At 53.4% G+C, this 16,503-nt stretch overlaps 1 protein-coding gene across 1 annotated transcript; it reads right to left on the bottom strand.

Annotated features, from left to right (window-relative positions):
- Positions 1-3,458: 3,458 nt before the first annotated feature.
- LOC121483881 (cytochrome b-c1 complex subunit 8) lies at positions 3,459-3,815 on the bottom strand. The gene has a single exon (XM_041742378.1). The coding sequence runs from the start codon at positions 3,720-3,722 to the stop codon at positions 3,474-3,476; it is 249 nt and encodes an 82-aa protein (XP_041598312.1). The 5' UTR covers positions 3,723-3,815; the 3' UTR covers positions 3,459-3,473.
- Positions 3,816-16,503: the final 12,688 nt, after the last annotated feature.

Here is a 16,503-nt window from a genome sequence, read left to right as displayed (position 1 = left end):
GAAGCACGCCTACAAGCCAGCTTTTAACGAGCTGCGTTCCTCATGCACTGAGAACGTAACAGATTTCTAAGCCAGGAGGTACCCAGAATACGACTCCACTGCAGCTGGAGACACCCTCGAAGTGTGCTTATTCCACTTTCCTGTCACAAGCCTCTGACAAACGGCTGTGGTGCAGATGTTGGAAACTCTTTCTGCAGGCAGTGTGCAACTGTGAGGGACTGAGGGTGAGCTCAACTCTCCGAAGTAAGTTGCTTTCGGACAAGGCGTTCAGCTAGCATGAGGAACGCAGCTCGTTAAAAGCTGGCTTGTAGGCGTGCTTCCTTGTGCGAGCTGAGTTCAGGGCTGGAGCCTTCCGCATTCTGACTGCCCGTAGACGTAGCTCCCAGCATCCTTATGTTAGGTGCCGGAAGAGGTTGTGTGAAGAGCATGTGGAAATGACAGAATTCTCCTCAGGTGTATCTGATCTCAATGCAGACATTGCAAACGTCCTTGTTCAATGAGAGTGTAGCTCGGTCCTACCTCCCATCAAAGTGTCTAGCAGACATCTGCCTGCAAAACATACACACTTCCGTGAGTTTTGCTTATGGACTGTCCCTTCCACATCCTGCCTGCACGTACACCGCGCTCCTAACAGGCCTAGCCCCGATGCGTGCCTGAAGTGTTGTGAGAGGTAAGTGGAAAGTCCCGGCCCACAAGACTAGTGCATCCAAGCTCAACCCAGCGATTTCCTAGTATTTCCTGTGTGAGCCAGGTGCGACATCCTAAGTGCCATACGAGAGAAGCTAGCTGAACGCCTTGTCCGAAAGCAACTTACTTCGGAGAGTTGAGCTCACCCTCAGTCCCTCACAGTTGCACACTGCCTGCAGAAAGAGTTTCCAACATCTGCACCACAGCCGTTTGTCAGAGGCTTGTGAGACGCAAGTGGAATAAGCAGACCTGGAGGGTGTCTCCAGCTGCAGTGGAGTGGTATTCTGGGTACCTCCTGGCTTAGAACACTGTTACGTTCTCAGTGCCCGAGGAACGCAGCTAGTTGAAAGCTGGCTTGTAGGCGTGCTTCCTTGTGCGAGCTGAGTTCAGGGCAGGACCCTCCCGCATTCTGACTGCCCGTAGACGTAGGTCCCAGCATCCTTATGTTAGGTGCCGGAAGAGGTTGTGTGAAGAGCATGTGGAAGTGACAGGATTCTCCTCAGGTGTATCTGATCTCAATGCAGACATTGCAAACGTCCTTGTTCAATGAGAGTGTAGCTCGGTCCTAGCTCCCATCAAAGTGTCTAGCAGACATCTGCCTGCAAAGCATACACACTTCCGAGAGTTGGGCTTATGGACTGTCCCTCCCACATCCTGCCTGCACGTACACCGCGCTCCTAACAGGCCTAGCCCCGATGCGTGCCTGAAGTGTTGTGAGAGGTAAGTGGAAAGTCCCGGCCCACAAGACTAGTGCATCCAAGCTCAACCCAGCGATTTCCTAGTATTTCCTGTGTGAGCCAGGTGCGACATCCTAAGTGCCATACGAGAGAAGCTAGCTGAACGCCTTGTCCGAAAGCAACTTACTTCGGAGAGTTGAGCTCACCCTCAGTCCCTCACAGTTGCACACTGCCTGCAGAAAGAGTTTCCAACATCTGCACCACAGCCGTTTGTCAGAGGCTTGTGAGACGCAAGTGGAATAAGCAGACCTGGAGGGTGTCTCCAGCTGCAGTGGAGTGGTATTCTGGGTACCTCCTGGCTTAGAACACTGTTACGTTCTCAGTGCCCGAGGAACGCAGCTAGTTGAAAGCTGGCTTGTAGGCGTGCTTCCTTGTGCGAGCTGAGTTCAGGGCAGGACCCTCCCGCATTCTGACTGCCCGTAGACGTAGGTCCCAGCATCCTTATGTTAGGTGCCGGAAGAGGTTGTGTGAAGAGCATGTGGAAGTGACAGGATTCTCCTCAGGTGTATCTGATCTCAATGCAGACATTGCAAACGTCCTTGTTCAATGAGAGTGTAGCTCGGTCCTAGCTCCCATCAAAGTGTCTAGCAGACATCTGCCTGCAAAGCATACACACTTCCGAGAGTTGGGCTTATGGACTGTCCCTCCCACATCCTGCCTGCACGTACACCGCGCTCCTAACAGGCCTAGCCCCGATGCGTGCCTGAAGTGTTGTGAGAGGTAAGTGGAAAGTCCCGGCCCACAAGACTAGTGCATCCAAGCTCAACCCAGCGATTTCCTAGTATTTCCTGTGTGAGCCAGGTGCGACATCCTAAGTGCCATACGAGAGAAGCTAGCTGAACGCCTTGTCCGAAAGCAACTTACTTCGGAGAGTTGAGCTCACCCTCAGTCCCTCACAGTTGCACACTGCCTGCAGAAAGAGTTTCCAACATCTGCACCACAGCCGTTTGTCAGAGGCTTGTGAGACGCAAGTGGAATAAGCAGACCTGGAGGGTGTCTCCAGCTGCAGTGGAGTGGTATTCTGGGTACCTCCTGGCTTAGAACACTGTTACGTTCTCAGTGCCCGAGGAACGCAGCTAGTTGAAAGCTGGCTTGTAGGCGTGCTTCCTTGTGCGAGCTGAGTTCAGGGCAGGACCCTCCCGCATTCTGACTGCCCGTAGACGTAGGTCCCAGCATCCTTATGTTAGGTGCCGGAAGAGGTTGTGTGAAGAGCATGTGGAAGTGACAGGATTCTCCTCAGGTGTATCTGATCTCAATGCAGACATTGCAAACGTCCTTGTTCAATGAGAGTGTAGCTCGGTCCTAGCTCCCATCAAAGTGTCTAGCAGACATCTGCCTGCAAAGCATACACACTTCCGAGAGTTGGGCTTATGGACTGTCCCTCCCACATCCTGCCTGCACGGTACACCGCGCTCCTAACAGGCCTAGCCCCGATGCGTGCCTGAAGTGTTGTGAGAGGTAAGTGGAAAGTCCCGGCCCACAAGACTAGTGCATCCAAGCTCAACCCAGCGATTTCCTACTATTTCCTGTGTGAGCCAGGTGCTACATCCTAAGTGCCATACGAGAGAAGCTAGCTGAACGCCTTGTCCGAAAGCAACTTACTTCGGAGAGTTGAGCTCACCCTCAGTCCCTCACAGTTGCACACTGCCTGCAGAAAGAGTTTCCAACATCTGCACCACAGCCGTTTGTCAGAGGCTTGTGAGACGCAAGTGGAATAAGCAGACCTGGAGGGTGTCTCCAGCTGCAGTGGAGTGGTATTCTGGGTACCTCCTGGCTTAGAACACTGTTACGTTCTCAGTGCCCGAGGAACGCAGCTAGTTGAAAGCTGGCTTGTAGGCGTGCTTCCTTGTGCGAGCTGAGGTCAGGGCAGGACCCTCCCGCATCCTGACTGCACGTCGACATAGGTCCCAGCATCCTTATGTTAGGCTCCGGAATAGGTTGTGTGAAAAGAATGTTTTTTTTTTTTTTTTTTTTTTTTTGCAGTCCATAATAAGTTTATTACTTCTTCAAGTCTTCCAGACACTGGGAACTACGATCCAGATGAGTGGCTCATTTGTCATTTTCATAGGCAGCTGGATTCTTCCTCTTGGATTTCTCAAACTCCTGGGTTCCCCATGTGTAGACAAGGTAAAACGCTATGAACGGGGGCACGACGCGAAGGGCGCACGCCCGCGTACGGCGCAGCACGTTGGGGATGCCTTTGCTGAAGTAGTGCGGGAAGGCGCGCTGCTCGAAGGGCGACAAACTGTAGGTGATCACATGCCGCATCCGGGTCAGGTTCCCAAACTGGCGGCCCATGGTCGCGGCGGCGCCTCACTCCCGCACAGGGGTCACTTCGCCCTCCACCGTCGCGGGAACCGCCGGCGTCCGTCCGTCACTTCCGGGAGGCCGTGAAGTCACTTCCGGGGGATACCAGTTTCCGGCCGTCTCCGGGGGGAGGCGCCGTTGCTCCCCGTTCTGCAGAGAAGTGTTGTGCCCCGTGGCCCCGGGAGCGGGCGGGGCCGGCGCGGGACGCGGAGTACGGAGCGGGCTTTGGGGCCCGGGAGTACAGTCACAGGACTGTGCTCAAGTGAATCTGAGTCCAATACAGACATTGCAAACGTGCTTGTTCAATGACAGTGTAGTTCGGTCCTAGCACCCATCAATAAGTGTCTTCCAGACATCTGCCTGCAAAGCATACACACTTTCGAGAGTTGAGCTTATGAACTGTCTCTCCCACATCCTGACTTCAGGTACACCGCGCTGCTAAGCGGCCAAGGACCGATGCGTGCCTGAAGTGTTGTGAGAGGTAAGTGGAAAGTCCCGGCCCACAAGACTAGTGCATCCAATCTCAATTCAGCGGTTTCCTAGTATTTCCTGTGTGAGCCAGGTGCGACATCCTAAGTGCCATACGAGAGAAGCTAGCTGAACGCCTTGTCCAAAAGCAACTTACTTCGGAGAGTTTAGCTGACCCTCAGTCCCTCACAGTTGCACACTGCCTGCAGAAAGAGTTTCCAACATCTGCACCATAGCCATTTCTCAGAGGCTTGTGAGACGCAAGTGGAATAAGCAGACCTGGAGGGTGTCTCCAGCTGCAGTGGAGTGGTATTCTGGGTACCTCCTGGCTTAGAACACTGTTACGTTCTCAGTGCCCGAGGAACGCAGCTAGTTGAAAGCTGGCTTGTAGGCGTGCTTCCTTGTGCGAGCTGAGTTCAGGGCAGGACCCTCCCGCATTCTGACTGCCCGTAGACGTAGGTCCCAGCATCCTTATGTTAGGTGCCGGAAGAGGTTGTGTGAAGAGCATGTGGAAGTGACAGGATTCTCCTCAGGTGTATCTGATCTCAATGCAGACATTGCAAACGTCCTTGTTCAATGAGAGTGTAGCTCGGTCCTAGCTCCCATCAAAGTGTCTAGCAGACATCTGCCTGCAAAGCATACACACTTCCGAGAGTTGGGCTTATGGACTGTCCCTCCCACATCCTGCCTGCACGTACACCGCGCTCCTAACAGGCCTAGCCCCGATGCGTGCCTGAAGTGTTGTGAGAGGTAAGTGGAAAGTCCCGGCCCACAAGACTAGTGCATCCAAGCTCAACCCAGCGATTTCCTAGTATTTCCTGTGTGAGCCAGGTGCGACATCCTAAGTGCCATACGAGAGAAGCTAGCTGAACGCCTTGTCCGAAAGCAACTTACTTCGGAGAGTTGAGCTCACCCTCAGTCCCTCACAGTTGCACACTGCCTGCAGAAAGAGTTTCCAACATCTGCACCACAGCCGTTTGTCAGAGGCTTGTGAGACGCAAGTGGAATAAGCAGACCTGGAGGGTGTCTCCAGCTGCAGTGGAGTGGTATTCTGGGTACCTCCTGGCTTAGAACACTGTTACGTTCTCAGTGCCCGAGGAACGCAGCTAGTTGAAAGCTGGCTTGTAGGCGTGCTTCCTTGTGCGAGCTGAGTTCAGGGCAGGACCCTCCCGCATTCTGACTGCCCGTAGACGTAGGTCCCAGCATCCTTATGTTAGGTGCCGGAAGAGGTTGTGTGAAGAGCATGTGGAAGTGACAGGATTCTCCTCAGGTGTATCTGATCTCAATGCAGACATTGCAAACGTCCTTGTTCAATGAGAGTGTAGCTCGGTCCTAGCTCCCATCAAAGTGTCTAGCAGACATCTGCCTGCAAAGCATACACACTTCCGAGAGTTGGGCTTATGGACTGTCCCTCCCACATCCTGCCTGCACGTACACCGCGCTCCTAACAGGCCTAGCCCCGATGCGTGCCTGAAGTGTTGTGAGAGGTAAGTGGAAAGTCCCGGCCCACAAGACTAGTGCATCCAAGCTCAACCCAGCGATTTCCTAGTATTTCCTGTGTGAGCCAGGTGCGACATCCTAAGTGCCATACGAGAGAAGCTAGCTGAACGCCTTGTCCAAAAGCAACTTACTTCGGAGAGTTGAGCTCACCCTCAGTCCCTCATGGTTTCAAACTGCCTGCAGAAAGAGTTTCCAACATCTGCACCACAGCCGTTTGTCAGAGGCTTGTGAGACGCATGTGGAATAAGCTGACCTGAAGGGTGTCTCCAGCTGCAGTGCAGTGGTATCCTGAGTACCTCCTGGCTTAGAGTACTACTACGTTCCAGTGCCCTAAGAACGGAGCTAGTTGAAAGTTGGCTAGTAGGCATGCTTCCTTCTGCGAGCTGAGGTCAGGGCAGGACCCTCCTGCATCCTGAAGGCACGTCGACTTCGTCCTAGCATCCTTATGTTAGGCACTGGAATAGGTTGTGTGAAAAGCATGTGGAAGTGACAGGACTGTGCTCAAGTGAACCTGAGCCCAATACAGACATTGCAAACGTCCTTGTTCAATGAGAGTGTAGCTCAGTCCTACCACCCATCAATAAGTGTCTTCCAGACATCTGCCTGCAAAGCATACACACTTCCGAGAGTTCAGCTTATGGACTGTCCCTCCCACATCCTGCCTGCACGTACACCGCGCTCCTAACAGGCCTAGCCCCGATGCGTGCCTGAAGTGTTGTGAGAGGTAAGTGGAAAGTCCCGGCCCACAAGACTAGTGCATCCAAGCTCAACCCAGCGATTTCCTAGTATTTCCTGTGTGAGCCAGGTGCGACATCCTAAGTGCCATACGAGAGAAGCTAGCTGAACGCCTTGTCCGAAAGCAACTTACTTCGGAGAGTTGAGCTCACCCTCAGTCCCTCACAGTTGCACACTGCCTGCAGAAAGAGTTTCCAACATCTGCACCACAGCCGTTTGTCAGAGGCTTGTGAGACGCAAGTGGAATAAGCAGACCTGGAGGGTGTCTCCAGCTGCAGTGGAGTGGTATTCTGGGTACCTCCTGGCTTAGAACACTGTTACGTTCTCAGTGCCCGAGGAACGCAGCTAGTTGAAAGCTGGCTTGTAGGCGTGCTTCCTTGTGCGAGCTGAGTTCAGGGCAGGACCCTCCCGCATTCTGACTGCCCGTAGACGTAGGTCCCAGCATCCTTATGTTAGGTGCCGGAAGAGGTTGTGTGAAGAGCATGTGGAAGTGACAGGATTCTCCTCAGGTGTATCTGATCTCAATGCAGACATTGCAAACGTCCTTGTTCAATGAGAGTGTAGCTCGGTCCTAGCTCCCATCAAAGTGTCTAGCAGACATCTGCCTGCAAAGCATACACACTTCCGAGAGTTGGGCTTATGGACTGTCCCTCCCACATCCTGCCTGCACGTACACCGCGCTCCTAACAGGCCTAGCCCCGATGCGTGCCTGAAGTGTTGTGAGAGGTAAGTGGAAAGTCCCGGCCCACAAGACTAGTGCATCCAAGCTCAACCCAGCGATTTCCTAGTATTTCCTGTGTGAGCCAGGTGCTACATCCTAAGTGTCATACGAGAGAAGCTAGCTGAACGCCTTGTCCGAAAGCAACTTACTTCGGAGAGTTGAGCTCACCCTCAGTCCCTCACAGTTGCACACTGCCTGCAGAAAGAGTTTCCAACATCTGCACCACAGCCGTTTGTCAGAGGCTTGTGAGACGCAAGTGGAATAAGCAGACCTGGAGGGTGTCTCCAGCTGCAGTGGAGTGGTATTCTGGGTACCTCCTGGCTTAGAACACTGTTACGTTCTCAGTGCCCGAGGAACGCAGCTAGTTGAAAGCTGGCTTGTAGGCGTGCTTCCTTGTGCGAGCTGAGTTCAGGGCAGGACCCTCCCGCATTCTGACTGCCCGTAGACGTAGGTCCCAGCATCCTTATGTTAGGTGCCGGAAGAGGTTGTGTGAAGAGCATGTGGAAGTGACAGGATTCTCCTCAGGTGTATCTGATCTCAATGCAGACATTGCAAACGTCCTTGTTCAATGAGAGTGTAGCTCGGTCCTAGCTCCCATCAAAGTGTCTAGCAGACATCTGCCTGCAAAGCATACACACTTCCGAGAGTTGGGCTTATGGACTGTCCCTCCCACATCCTGCCTGCACGTACACCGCGCTCCTAACAGGCCTAGCCCCGATGCGTGCCTGAAGTGTTGTGAGAGGTAAGTGGAAAGTCCCGGCCCACAAGACTAGTGCATCCAAGCTCAACCCAGCGATTTCCTAGTATTTCCTGTGTGAGCCAGGTGTGACATCCTAAGTGCCATACGAGAGAAGCTAGCTGAACGCCTTGTCCGAAAGCAACTTACTTCGGAGAGTTGAGCTCACCCTCAGTCCCTCACAGTTGCACACTGCCTGCAGAAAGAGTTTCCAACATCTGCACCACAGCCGTTTGTCAGAGGCTTGTGAGACGCAAGTGGAATAAGCAGACCTGGAGGGTGTCTCCAGCTGCAGTGGAGTGGTATTCTGGGTACCTCCTGGCTTAGAACACTGTTACGTTCTCAGTGCCCGAGGAACGCAGCTAGTTGAAAGCTGGCTTGTAGGCGTGCTTCCTTGTGCGAGCTGAGTTCAGGGCAGGAGCCTCCCGCATTCTGACTGCCCGTAGACGTAGGTCCCAGCATCCTTATGTTAGGTGCCGGAAGAGGTTGTGTGAAGAGCATGTGGAAGTGACAGGATTCTCCTCAGGTGTATCTGATCTCAATGCAGACATTGCAAACGTCCTTGTTCAATGAGAGTGTAGCTCGGTCCTAGCTCCCATCAAAGTGTCTAGCAGACATCTGCCTGCAAAGCATACACACTTCCGAGAGTTGGGCTTATGGACTGTCCCTCCCACATCCTGCCTGCACGTACACCGCGCTCCTAACAGGCCTAGCCCCGATGCGTGCCTGAAGTGTTGTGAGAGGTAAGTGGAAAGTCCCGGCCCACAAGACTAGTGCATCCAAGCTCAACCCAGCGATTTCCTAGTATTTCCTGTGTGAGCCAGGTGCGATTTCCAGTATTCCTGTGTGAGCCAGGTGCGACATCTAAGTGCCATACGAGAGAAGCTAGCTGAACGCCTTGTCCGAAAGCAACTTACTTCGGAGAGTTGAGCTCACCCTCAGTCCCTCACAGTTGCACACTGCCTGCAGAAAGAGTTTCCAACATCTGCACCACAGCCGTTTGTCAGAGGCTTGTGAGACGCAAGTGGAATAAGCAGACCTGGAGGGTGTCTCCAGCTGCAGTGGAGTGGTATTCTGGGTACCTCCTGGCTTAGAACACTGTTACGTTCTCAGTGCCCGAGGAACGCAGCTAGTTGAAAGCTGGCTTGTAGGCGTGCTTCCTTGTGCGAGCTGAGTTCAGGGCAGGACCCTCCCGCATTCTGACTGCCCGTAGACGTAGGTCCCAGCATCCTTATGTTAGGTGCCGGAAGAGGTTGTGTGAAGAGCATGTGGAAGTGACAGGATTCTCCTCAGGTGTATCTGATCTCAATGCAGACATTGCAAACGTCCTTGTTCAATGAGAGTGTAGCTCGGTCCTAGCTCCCATCAAAGTGTCTAGCAGACATCTGCCTGCAAAGCATACACACTTCCGAGAGTTGGGCTTATGGACTGTCCCTCCCACATCCTGCCTGCACGTACACCGCGCTCCTAACAGGCCTAGCCCCGATGCGTGCCTGAAGTGTTGTGAGAGGTAAGTGGAAAGTCCCGGCCCACAAGACTAGTGCATCCAAGCTCAACCCAGCGATTTCCTAGTATTTCCTGTGTGAGCCAGGTGCGACATCCTAAGTGCCATACGAGAGAAGCTAGCTGAACGCCTTGTCCGAAAGCAACTTACTTCGGAGAGTTGAGCTCACCCTCAGTCCCTCACAGTTGCACACTGCCTGCAGAAAGAGTTTCCAACATCTGCACCACAGCCGTTTGTCAGAGGCTTGTGAGACGCAAGTGGAATAAGCAGACCTGGAGGGTGTCTCCAGCTGCAGTGGAGTGGTATTCTGGGTACCTCCTGGCTTAGAACACTGTTACGTTCTCAGTGCCCGAGGAACGCAGCTAGTTGAAAGCTGGCTTGTAGGCGTGCTTCCTTGTGCGAGCTGAGTTCAGGGCAGGACCCTCCCGCATTCTGACTGCCCGTAGACGTAGGTCCCAGCATCCTTATGTTAGGTGCCGGAAGAGGTTGTGTGAAGAGCATGTGGAAGTGACAGGATTCTCCTCAGGTGTATCTGATCTCAATGCAGACATTGCAAACGTCCTTGTTCAATGAGAGTGTAGCTCGGTCCTAGCTCCCATCAAAGTGTCTAGCAGACATCTGCCTGCAAAGCATACACACTTCCGAGAGTTGGGCTTATGGACTGTCCCTCCCACATCCTGCCTGCACGTACACCGCGCTCCTAACAGGCCTAGCCCCGATGCGTGCCTGAAGTGTTGTGAGAGGTAAGTGGAAAGTCCCGGCCCACAAGACTAGTGCATCCAAGCTCAACCCAGCGATTTCCTAGTATTTCCTGTGTGAGCCAGGTGCGACATCCTAAGTGCCATACGAGAGAAGCTAGCTGAACGCCTTGTCCGAAAGCAACTTACTTCGGAGAGTTGAGCTCACCCTCAGTCCCTCACAGTTGCACACTGCCTGCAGAAAGAGTTTCCAACATCTGCACCACAGCCGTTTGTCAGAGGCTTGTGAGACGCAAGTGGAATAAGCAGACCTGGAGGGTGTCTCCAGCTGCAGTGGAGTGGTATTCTGGGTACCTCCTGGCTTAGAACACTGTTACGTTCTCAGTGCCCGAGGAACGCAGCTAGTTGAAAGCTGGCTTGTAGGCGTGCTTCCTTGTGCGAGCTGAGTTCAGGGCAGGACCCTCCCGCATTCTGACTGCCCGTAGACGTAGGTCCCAGCATCCTTATGTTAGGTGCCGGAAGAGGTTGTGTGAAGAGCATGTGGAAGTGACAGGATTCTCCTCAGGTGTATCTGATCTCAATGCAGACATTGCAAACGTCCTTGTTCAATGAGAGTGTAGCTCGGTCCTAGCTCCCATCAAAGTGTCTAGCAGACATCTGCCTGCAAAGCATACACACTTCCGAGAGTTGGGCTTATGGACTGTCCCTCCCACATCCTGCCTGCACGTACACCGCGCTCCTAACAGGCCTAGCCCCGATGCGTGCCTGAAGTGTTGTGAGAGGTAAGTGGAAAGTCCCGGCCCACAAGACTAGTGCATCCAAGCTCAACCCAGCGATTTCCTAGTATTTCCTGTGTGAGCCAGGTGCGACATCCTAAGTGCCATACGAGAGAAGCTAGCTGAACGCCTTGTCCGAAAGCAACTTACTTCGGAGAGTTGAGCTCACCCTCAGTCCCTCACAGTTGCACACTGCCTGCAGAAAGAGTTTCCAACATCTGCACCACAGCCGTTTGTCAGAGGCTTGTGAGACGCAAGTGGAATAAGCAGACCTGGAGGGTGTCTCCAGCTGCAGTGGAGTGGTATTCTGGGTACCTCCTGGCTTAGAACACTGTTACGTTCTCAGTGCCCGAGGAACGCAGCTAGTTGAAAGCTGGCTTGTAGGCGTGCTTCCTTGTGCGAGCTGAGTTCAGGGCAGGACCCTCCCGCATTCTGACTGCCCGTAGACGTAGGTCCCAGCATCCTTATGTTAGGTGCCGGAAGAGGTTGTGTGAAGAGCATGTGGAAGTGACAGGATTCTCCTCAGGTGTATCTGATCTCAATGCAGACATTGCAAACGTCCTTGTTCAATGAGAGTGTAGCTCGGTCCTAGCTCCCATCAAAGTGTCTAGCAGACATCTGCCTGCAAAGCATACACACTTCCGAGAGTTGGGCTTATGGACTGTCCCTCCCACATCCTGCCTGCACGTACACCGCGCTCCTAACAGGCCTAGCCCCGATGCGTGCCTGAAGTGTTGTGAGAGGTAAGTGGAAAGTCCCGGCCCACAAGACTAGTGCATCCAAGCTCAACCCAGCGATTTCCTAGTATTTCCTGTGTGAGCCAGGTGCGACATCCTAAGTGCCATACGAGAGAAGCTAGCTGAACGCCTTGTCCGAAAGCAACTTACTTCGGAGAGTTGAGCTCACCCTCAGTCCCTCACAGTTGCACACTGCCTGCAGAAAGAGTTTCCAACATCTGCACCACAGCCGTTTGTCAGAGGCTTGTGAGACGCAAGTGGAATAAGCAGACCTGGAGGGTGTCTCCAGCTGCAGTGGAGTGGTATTCTGGGTACCTCCTGGCTTAGAACACTGTTACGTTCTCAGTGCCCGAGGAACGCAGCTAGTTGAAAGCTGGCTTGTAGGCGTGCTTCCTTGTGCGAGCTGAGTTCAGGGCAGGACCCTCCCGCATTCTGACTGCCCGTAGACGTAGGTCCCAGCATCCTTATGTTAGGTGCCGGAAGAGGTTGTGTGAAGAGCATGTGGAAGTGACAGGATTCTCCTCAGGTGTATCTGATCTCAATGCAGACATTGCAAACGTCCTTGTTCAATGAGAGTGTAGCTCGGTCCTAGCTCCCATCAAAGTGTCTAGCAGACATCTGCCTGCAAAGCATACACACTTCCGAGAGTTGGGCTTATGGACTGTCCCTCCCACATCCTGCCTGCACGTACACCGCGCTCCTAACAGGCCTAGCCCCGATGCGTGCCTGAAGTGTTGTGAGAGGTAAGTGGAAAGTCCCGGCCCACAAGACTAGTGCATCCAAGCTCAACCCAGCGATTTCCTAGTATTTCCTGTGTGAGCCAGGTGCTACATCCTAAGTGCCATACGAGAGAAGCTAGCTGAACGCCTTGTCCGAAAGCAACTTACTTCGGAGAGTTGAGCTCACCCTCAGTCCCTCACAGTTGCACACTGCCTGCAGAAAGAGTTTCCAACATCTGCACCACAGCCGTTTGTCAGAGGCTTGTGAGACGCAAGTGGAATAAGCAGACCTGGAGGGTGTCTCCAGCTGCAGTGGAGTGGTATTCTGGGTACCTCCTGGCTTAGAACACTGTTACGTTCTCAGTGCCCGAGGAACGCAGCTAGTTGAAAGCTGGCTTGTAGGCGTGCTTCCTTGTGCGAGCTGAGTTCAGGGCAGGACCCTCCCGCATTCTGACTGCCCGTAGACGTAGGTCCCAGCATCCTTATGTTAGGTGCCGGAAGAGGTTGTGTGAAGAGCATGTGGAAGTGACAGGATTCTCCTCAGGTGTATCTGATCTCAATGCAGACATTGCAAACGTCCTTGTTCAATGAGAGTGTAGCTCGGTCCTAGCTCCCATCAAAGTGTCTAGCAGACATCTGCCTGCAAAGCATACACACTTCCGAGAGTTGGGCTTATGGACTGTCCCTCCCACATCCTGCCTGCACGTACACCGCGCTCCTAACAGGCCTAGCCCCGATGCGTGCCTGAAGTGTTGTGAGAGGTAAGTGGAAAGTCCCGGCCCACAAGACTAGTGCATCCAAGCTCAACCCAGCGATTTCCTAGTATTTCCTGTGTGAGCCAGGTGCTACATCCTAAGTGCCATACGAGAGAAGCTAGCTGAACGCCTTGTCCGAAAGCAACTTACTTCGGAGAGTTGAGCTCACCCTCAGTCCCTCACAGTTGCACACTGCCTGCAGAAAGAGTTTCCAACATCTGCACCACAGCCGTTTGTCAGAGGCTTGTGAGACGCAAGTGGAATAAGCAGACCTGGAGGGTGTCTCCAGCTGCAGTGGAGTGGTATTCTGGGTACCTCCTGGCTTAGAACACTGTTACGTTCTCAGTGCCCGAGGAACGCAGCTAGTTGAAAGCTGGCTTGTAGGCGTGCTTCCTTGTGCGAGCTGAGTTCAGGGCAGGACCCTCCCGCATTCTGACTGCCCGTAGACGTAGGTCCCAGCATCCTTATGTTAGGTGCCGGAAGAGGTTGTGTGAAGAGCATGTGGAAGTGACAGGATTCTCCTCAGGTGTATCTGATCTCAATGCAGACATTGCAAACGTCCTTGTTCAATGAGAGTGTAGCTCGGTCCTAGCTCCCATCAAAGTGTCTAGCAGACATCTGCCTGCAAAGCATACACACTTCCGAGAGTTGGGCTTATGGACTGTCCCTCCCACATCCTGCCTGCACGTACACCGCGCTCCTAACAGGCCTAGCCCCGATGCGTGCCTGAAGTGTTGTGAGAGGTAAGTGGAAAGTCCCGGCCCACAAGACTAGTGCATCCAAGCTCAACCCAGCGATTTCCTAGTATTTCCTGTGTGAGCCAGGTGCTACATCCTAAGTGCCATACGAGAGAAGCTAGCTGAACGCCTTGTCCGAAAGCAACTTACTTCGGAGAGTTGAGCTCACCCTCAGTCCCTCACAGTTGCACACTGCCTGCAGAAAGAGTTTCCAACATCTGCACCACAGCCGTTTGTCAGAGGCTTGTGAGACGCAAGTGGAATAAGCAGACCTGGAGGGTGTCTCCAGCTGCAGTGGAGTGGTATTCTGGGTACCTCCTGGCTTAGAACACTGTTACGTTCTCAGTGCCCGAGGAACGCAGCTAGTTGAAAGCTGGCTTGTAGGCGTGCTTCCTTGTGCGAGCTGAGTTCAGGGCAGGACCCTCCCGCATTCTGACTGCCCGTAGACGTAGGTCCCAGCATCCTTATGTTAGGTGCCGGAAGAGGTTGTGTGAAGAGCATGTGGAAGTGACAGGATTCTCCTCAGGTGTATCTGATCTCAATGCAGACATTGCAAACGTCCTTGTTCAATGAGAGTGTAGCTCGGTCCTAGCTCCCATCAAAGTGTCTAGCAGACATCTGCCTGCAAAGCATACACACTTCCGAGAGTTGGGCTTATGGACTGTCCCTCCCACATCCTGCCTGCACGTACACCGCGCTCCTAACAGGCCTAGCCCCGATGCGTGCCTGAAGTGTTGTGAGAGGTAAGTGGAAAGTCCCGGCCCACAAGACTAGTGCATCCAAGCTCAACCCAGCGATTTCCTAGTATTTCCTGTGTGAGCCAGGTGCTACATCCTAAGTGCCATACGAGAGAAGCTAGCTGAACGCCTTGTCCGAAAGCAACTTACTTCGGAGAGTTGAGCTCACCCTCAGTCCCTCACAGTTGCACACTGCCTGCAGAAAGAGTTTCCAACATCTGCACCACAGCCGTTTGTCAGAGGCTTGTGAGACGCAAGTGGAATAAGCAGACCTGGAGGGTGTCTCCAGCTGCAGTGGAGTGGTATTCTGGGTACCTCCTGGCTTAGAACACTGTTACGTTCTCAGTGCCCGAGGAACGCAGCTAGTTGAAAGCTGGCTTGTAGGCGTGCTTCCTTGTGCGAGCTGAGTTCAGGGCAGGACCCTCCCGCATTCTGACTGCCCGTAGACGTAGGTCCCAGCATCCTTATGTTAGGTGCCGGAAGAGGTTGTGTGAAGAGCATGTGGAAGTGACAGGATTCTCCTCAGGTGTATCTGATCTCAATGCAGACATTGCAAACGTCCTTGTTCAATGAGAGTGTAGCTCGGTCCTAGCTCCCATCAAAGTGTCTAGCAGACATCTGCCTGCAAAGCATACACACTTCCGAGAGTTGGGCTTATGGACTGTCCCTCCCACATCCTGCCTGCACGTACACCGCGCTCCTAACAGGCCTAGCCCCGATGCGTGCCTGAAGTGTTGTGAGAGGTAAGTGGAAAGTCCCGGCCCACAAGACTAGTGCATCCAAGCTCAACCCAGCGATTTCCTAGTATTTCCTGTGTGAGCCAGGTGCGACATCCTAAGTGCCATACGAGAGAAGCTAGCTGAACGCCTTGTCCGAAAGCAACTTACTTCGGAGAGTTGAGCTCACCCTCAGTCCCTCACAGTTGCACACTGCCTGCAGAAAGAGTTTCCAACATCTGCACCACAGCCGTTTGTCAGAGGCTTGTGAGACGCAAGTGGAATAAGCAGACCTGGAGGGTGTCTCCAGCTGCAGTGGAGTGGTATTCTGGGTACCTCCTGGCTTAGAACACTGTTACGTTCTCAGTGCCCGAGGAACGCAGCTAGTTGAAAGCTGGCTTGTAGGCGTGCTTCCTTGTGCGAGCTGAGTTCAGGGCAGGACCCTCCCGCATTCTGACTGCCCGTAGACGTAGGTCCCAGCATCCTTATGTTAGGTGCCGGAAGAGGTTGTGTGAAGAGCATGTGGAAGTGACAGGATTCTCCTCAGGTGTATCTGATCTCAATGCAGACATTGCAAACGTCCTTGTTCAATGAGAGTGTAGCTCGGTCCTAGCTCCCATCAAAGTGTCTAGCAGACATCTGCCTGCAAAGCATACACACTTCCGAGAGTTGGGCTTATGGACTGTCCCTCCCACATCCTGCCTGCACGTACACCGCGCTCCTAACAGGCCTAGCCCCGATGCGTGCCTGAAGTGTTGTGAGAGGTAAGTGGAAAGTCCCGGCCCACAAGACTAGTGCATCCAAGCTCAACCCAGCGATTTCCTAGTATTTCCTGTGTGAGCCAGGTGCTACATCCTAAGTGCCATACGAGAGAAGCTAGCTGAACGCCTTGTCCGAAAGCAACTTACTTCGGAGAGTTGAGCTCACCCTCAGTCCCTCACAGTTGCACACTGCCTGCAGAAAGAGTTTCCAACATCTGCACCACAGCCGTTTGTCAGAGGCTTGTGAGACGCAAGTGGAATAAGCAGACCTGGAGGGTGTCTCCAGCTGCAGTGGAGTGGTATTCTGGGTACCTCCTGGCTTAGAACACTGTTACGTTCTCAGTGCCCGAGGAACGCAGCTAGTTGAAAGCTGGCTTGTAGGCGTGCTTCCTTGTGCGAGCTGAGTTCAGGGCAGGACCCTCCCGCATTCTGACTGCCCGTAGACGTAGGTCCCAGCATCCTTATGTTAGGT

The sequence above is a fragment of the Vulpes lagopus genome, unplaced genomic scaffold, assembly GCF_018345385.1.
Source record: "Vulpes lagopus strain Blue_001 unplaced genomic scaffold, ASM1834538v1 ctg433, whole genome shotgun sequence".
Classification (NCBI taxonomy): domain Eukaryota; kingdom Metazoa; phylum Chordata; class Mammalia; order Carnivora; family Canidae; genus Vulpes; species Vulpes lagopus.
Note: the sequence above shows the minus strand (reverse complement) of the source record. Positions and strands in the feature narration are given on the sequence as shown.

Excerpts from the sequence above, each read along its gene's own strand:
- LOC121483881 (XM_041742378.1), bottom strand. The coding sequence starts at position 3,722 with ATGGGCCGCCAGTTTGGGAACCTGACCCGGATGCGGCATGTGATCACC.